Source organism: Coenobita brevimanus, chromosome 57, assembly GCF_032717465.1.
Source record: "Coenobita brevimanus isolate Jiangsu-jjx chromosome 57, ASM3271746v2, whole genome shotgun sequence".
NCBI lineage: Eukaryota > Metazoa > Arthropoda > Malacostraca > Decapoda > Coenobitidae > Coenobita > Coenobita brevimanus.
Window position 1 is genome coordinate 34,363,903 of NC_137010.1, and position 5,754 is coordinate 34,369,656.

The 5,754-nt window shown below is 46.0% G+C and overlaps 1 protein-coding gene across 1 annotated transcript; it reads right to left on the bottom strand.

Annotated features, from left to right (window-relative positions):
* Nucleotides 1-572: 572 nt before the first annotated feature.
* Nucleotides 573-4,630, bottom strand: LOC145402339 (uncharacterized). Its single transcript, XM_080274483.1, has 2 exons — nt 3,872-4,630; nt 573-2,098 (listed from the first exon to the last, which is right to left on the bottom strand). The coding sequence occupies exons 1-2, from the start codon at nt 4,624-4,626 to the stop codon at nt 823-825; spliced, it is 2,031 nt and encodes a 676-aa protein (XP_080130609.1). The 5' UTR covers nt 4,627-4,630; the 3' UTR covers nt 573-822.
* Nucleotides 4,631-5,754: the final 1,124 nt, after the last annotated feature.

A 5,754-nucleotide genomic window follows, 5' to 3' on the forward strand; every position in this document is an offset into this window, starting at 1 on the left:
TGTAAAGGGTTAAACTCCTGTAGGCTAATGTCTGACCACCGATGTTTCCTCCTTTGTGAAAGGAATGTATCATGAAGGCATTTTATTTTCTCAAATTGGATCTGGCTGATAGATCTAATTCCTTTTTTCTTCCAGTTTCCCCCCGTCTTAGCAGTACTGATTTGTACATGCTTTTAATATTAACTGCGGTTTGGACGTCTTTTCCTTTGTTTCATCATTCGCAACGAGACGATTTTATTCAGCTAGGGAGAGCCTCCCGAGAGTTGAGGGATAAATGAGGGTTGTCTGTAACTTCTTCATTACGAAAAATATGTCCTTAGCTCAGTAAAATCGTTGGGAGTATCAAAAATAAATAATGTCCTCGGACTGAAGGTATTGCTTTCTGTGCTTCTTCATGTGTTTGTTTACTTTGTCTTCCTTTCCTTCATATGTTAAGCTTGTAATGTTTGCTCACTGATATATCTCACTCTTTTCCCGTTCACCATTTCCATTTTTAATATCCTTATCCATTTTTGCCCAGTACATACCTTTTTTTTTATTCTGCATTTATTCTAGATTCTCTGTTCACTGTCTTTTTTTCGTTGTTTCAGTACCGCTTTACTTTCGTGCTTGTCTGCTATTTTCTCTGTTTATTATTTACGTTATCTGCTCTTTATTTGTTTACCATTTTCTGTCTTTCTCTAGACTTCTTAGTTTTGTTTTTGTGTGCTACCACTTTATAATTTACTTTTCTTTTTCGGGCTTTTTTTTTCTTTTTGGGATTTTATCAGGCACTTTTTTCATAAGTAGATGGTATATCCATTTTTGTCTGTCAGTATCACTCTAAAATTTCTCACTGTGAAAATCCCCAGTTCTGTCTATTTCCCCTGTCTGAATGGCCCCATAGGATGCAACGTCGGATATGTGGTTGGACAGCCGGGTGAAGAACTGCTGGGCCAGGATCGTATCCGTCTTGTTGGTGTAGTATTCAAGGCAGAAGCTGAAGCGTCCCAGGAAGGTGTGAAAGACCAGGGTGTATGGATGCCCAGTCAGTTCATCCGATACGCAGCGGAGGAGATGGGTGATTCGGATTGGCCCTTCACCACACTGGGCTGGCAGGAGGTCATGTAGGTCGCCCATGTTTGTGCTCACGATGTGGTTGTCATTCAGGTTTGGCTTCCCTCGGGTGGTTAGGACGTAGTTCATGGGGATCAGAACAGCACAGGGTAGCAGTCCGGGCTGGTTCTTCACTGGCATGCCATTATTGAGACTGTGCCTTAAGTTGTCATGCACGTAACCAACTAGGGACCACAGCTTCTCAGTGGTGCTGGCGTCCTGTGTGTCTATGTTTGTCTCCTGCTCCTCAATGGATATGAAGCAGCCAGCAGCATTGCGGTGTTCCTCAGGGAAGTACCGGCGCATGTTGACGCAATTGAACACGCGGATCTTGGCCTCACTTTCTCGGCCATCTGAGCGTTCACTGGCCAGCGACACCATGGCCAGCTGCGCAAGGGTCATGATTGTGGCGTGGACAGTCGCTCCGTTAACCTTGCACTGACGTAGAAGTTTTTGCGTCGCTTCCTCTGTCAGTTCAGCGTGTAGCACCCGTGTTTTGGCATGCGTTGTAGTGGGCTGGGGAAAGGCACCATTGAAGTAAACATTCCTGTTGTAATTCCCAAATGTGGATGTGTAGAATTTGTAGACTGCAAATTTCGCAGCGTGAAACAGGTCTGATACACAAACAAGTTCGTCTCCCACAGCTGGCACGACAGGCCTCAGCTCTGGCAGGTAAACGCGGCCGGTCAGGGATGCGTTGAGGATCTTAAGGGTCTCCCGGCACAGCAGCATGTTGGTGAAGGCGTCGGTGATACAGTGATGAACCGTGAACATGAGCACTGCCCTGTGAAGTCCCTCTGAAGTCGGTGGCTCAGGAACTAGCCGAGCCCGCCAAAGGGGACCACGGGCCATGTTGTAGGGCTTGTGAAGAAGGTCGTAGTAAATGTACATGATGTCTCCCTTGCAGTCTTCAACACGGAATGGGACCTGGATGTATCTCATGCGACGGAACCACGGCCATAGACCTCGGCGACTTACGTTCACCTGCATCAGCTCCGTTCGTCTGTGGAGTAAATGGGTTTATGAGAGAGAGAGAGAGAGAGAGAGAGAGAGAGAGAGAGAGATTTAGGCATGCATAATCTGTATGAAAACGTGCGTAGTTGTATACCGTAACTATTCTACTCGTGTTTTATGAATAATTATGTATGTCGTGTGTGTGTGTGTGTGTGTGTGTGTGTGTGTGTGTGTGTGTGTGTGTGTGTGTAAGCGCTGTACATCTTGGCGTACAGTCCTTGTAGTGAATCATTTAATCCATCCAGCCTTCCACGCAACCCACCCTTCTTCTTTCAGTATCCGGTTCATTCATTCATATACTCATGCACTTCCTTCACATTGACCCATTCTTCCCTTCCACCTGTAGTACCACCCAGTCATCCTTGCTTTTAACCCATCCATCTACCTATCCTTCTCACTCAAGCATCCTTTCTCCCCGTCCCATCTATTCACCTGTCTTCCTTCTCACCCAACCTTCTGCCTACCCAGCTCATCCTCCTCATCCACCTATCCTCCCCTCACGCAGACAATCGACCTCCACACCCAACCATCCTTATCTTCCCATTCGTCCGTCCACCCTTCCTTCCTCCCCACCCAGCTGTTCACTCTTGTCCTTCCTTACCCAACCATTCCCTCTCTCTCTCTCTCTCTCTCACACACACACACACACACACACACACACACACACACACACACACACACACACACACACACACACACACACACACACACACACACACACACACACACACACACACACACACACACACACACACCATCCACCCTTCCTCTTGCCCTACTAGCCATCCTTCCACTCAAAAATCTCTTCTTTCCCGTCGAAAGTTAACCTGACTACCATCCACCCATTCTACCATCCATCCTCCTCACTCAACCATCCACAATGTTTCAATAATCCTTTCTTTACGTCGAAGTATCTACCTTAACCCCACCATCCATCCAACCATCCTCCTCACTTAACGATCACTCCATCCCCACTCAACAACTCTTTCGTTTCCCTCGAACCATCCATCCTTACCTCACTATTCTCCCATCCTATCATCTGTTATCCCCGCTCAGCCATCCAGTCTTCCACACCCAACCATCTTTACTCTCCATTGAACTTACCACTCACCCACCATCCACCATCCTATTATCCATCGTCCTCTCCCTCCCACCCATCCTTTCTAACCCGTCGAGCCATACAACCATCATACTATCCATCCTCCCACCCCTCCAACCATCCTTTCCGCCCCGTCGAACCATCCAGCTATCTTACTATCCATCCTTTCTGCCTCGTCGAATCATCCATCCATCCTACTGTTTATCTTCTCCCCCCACCCAACCACCCAGCCTCTAACCTTGCCGTGAGAGGCCTAAGATGACACGCAGGCCTCATTCCACCAGAGAAAGTGAAGCCTACCTATCCTGGCCAACACGTACGATTTTCTGCTGCCTGATCTAAAACTGTTCTTCAGTTCTGTCAGGTTTCTTACAGCTCATGCATCGGTCTTATCCACTCATGCGTCGCTCTGTCCGTCAATCCTTTCTCTCATTATCCATCCAGCCATCGTCTCATTCGTTTACCGATATATATTCCTCCTTTTTTCTTTCCTTTTACTCGTATGCTAATCCATCCATCCATTTTTCCATTAATACTTACGTCCATTCATCTGCCTCTCCACTCTTCCTTCAGTCCAAGTTTCTACCAGTTATTTATTCATTCCACTTTCAACCTTCCATCCACCCAGACATCCGTCTTTCTTATTTCCTCCTACATCCTCACCTGGCTAGAATCGTAATTGCGTGCCGCACCTCCTCAGGTCTGATAGGCTGTTCTGAAGCAATTCTTAGCGCCTGTATGGTATTGAGAGTGCCGTAGTAGCCTCCAGTTGCCATCACCACCTCGAACTTGCCCAGGGGTCTGATCCACTCCCCATTGGTGTACACGGATTCCTGTGGACCCGCCTCCGCGGGTCTAACCTTGTCTGTTGGCCCGTAGTCTGGTTGGTCTGTGAGAAGGGACTGGAAACCATAACCTTGGTCGTCTTTCGTGTTGGAGTTGAGGTCTGCTTTGCCAAAGTACGACTGGCTATGGCCAAAGGTGAAAATAGGCTCCGTTGCTGGGATAGGTTGTCTGTGCTGCGTTGAAATCCTTGAATCAGCATGGCTTTTGGGCTGAGGAATGCTACTACATGCTGCATATTCTTGACAGTAGCTTGATTTTTTGCTTCTTATGTCGCTGCTTAATTGTTCCTTCTCAAAAACTGATGCGTCTTCGTCGGATTCTTCAGTGTTGTTGTTGCTTTCTGTTTCACAAGCACTGTCGGTTGATTCCCGGCGGTCGATTTTCAGATCCTCATGGACTGATCCAATACTGCTTTGGTCCGAGTCCATAGAGTCAATAGAGTTTGTAGGCGTGAGGTTTTTGTGGACATAAGTGGCTGCTTTCTGAGCGAAGTTGGAGGCATCGAGGACATTATAGACCCCTTCCTTCTCCACGCCCCCTCCACCGCCGTCCCTTCTCCGTACCTGCACCATTTTGAATCTGAAAGTTGAAAGAGTGGCTCGTAAGTTTTTTTTTGGATAGGTTAGAGGAGAGATTAGCGCTTTCAAAACATAATGTCTTCCTAAACTGATTAACCCTTATGGTCTGCACTAGTTGTTATTCTATTCCAGGTATCGACTGGCGATTTTATTCAGCCGTTAGAGAGTAGAAGCCTAAGCGTGTTAATAGTGTCACCATTAACTTTCATGGTCAAGACAACTTCCATCCAGTGTCAGATTATTTAGTTAGGAGGGAATGTGCCACACGAGACTGTGAGTAAAAATCATCAGAATGTAGCTAGAGTAAATTAACGAAGTCGTGTTGAAACGGTAACTTAATGGATACTGATCCTAACCCCTTCGGTAAAACAAGTCTTTCGTAACCAGAATAAAATCATTTGGGCGGAGCAAAAATAAAATAAAAATTACATCAGTGAACTGAAGGAGTGAAACTAAACAGGTTTTATGATTTTGTAGTAGGTACAGGAATCAGCAAAAGGTCGCCAGCAATCCCCTGCCAGCATATTGACATACCCTCCATATTTCTCATTCCTCTCTGAACGTTAGTGTGTATCCTTCCTTCTTATACTCGCGCGCGTGCGTGCGTGCGTGTGTGTGTGTGTGTGTGTGTGTGTGTGTGTGTGTGTGTGTGTGTGTGTGTGTGTGTGTGTGTGTGTGTGTGTGTGTGTGTGTGTATACGCATCACACTGGTGTCACATAACATTTCATATGACATTTTCCATCACCACAGTCAGCAGGAAGTGTCGGTGACAATTTGCTCATGGCTTTGTATAATCTTTTTGTGTGCACTGTCTACAGCTCGAAAAAACTCGCTGAATAAAACCGGCTGGTGGCAGAAAAAAAGTAGATATGAAATCCTCGATTTCATGACGTTAAAGATGTGAGCAGAGTGTTAAATAGATGAGAGAGAGAGAGAGAGAGAGAGAGAGAGAGAGAGAGAGAGAGAGAGAGAGAGAGAGAGAGAGAGAGAGAGGTTTTATTGAATTAGGCTACATGATTTAATGCATCAAAATTTATGGCATTATCAAAGATATTTGTTATTATTTCAGATTAAAGAAGAGGAAGACATGGAAAGAGAAGCCTGAGGAAAGGTAAGCATTC

Coding starts and splice junctions, on each gene's coding strand:
- LOC145402339 (XM_080274483.1), bottom strand. CDS start 4,626: ATGGTGCAGGTACGGAGAAGGGACGGCGGTGGAGGGGGCGTGGAGAAG. Junction 2,099..3,871: donor GCAATTACGATTCTAGCCAG/GTGAGGATGTAG, acceptor TTTACTCCACAG/ACGAACGGAGCTGATGCAGG.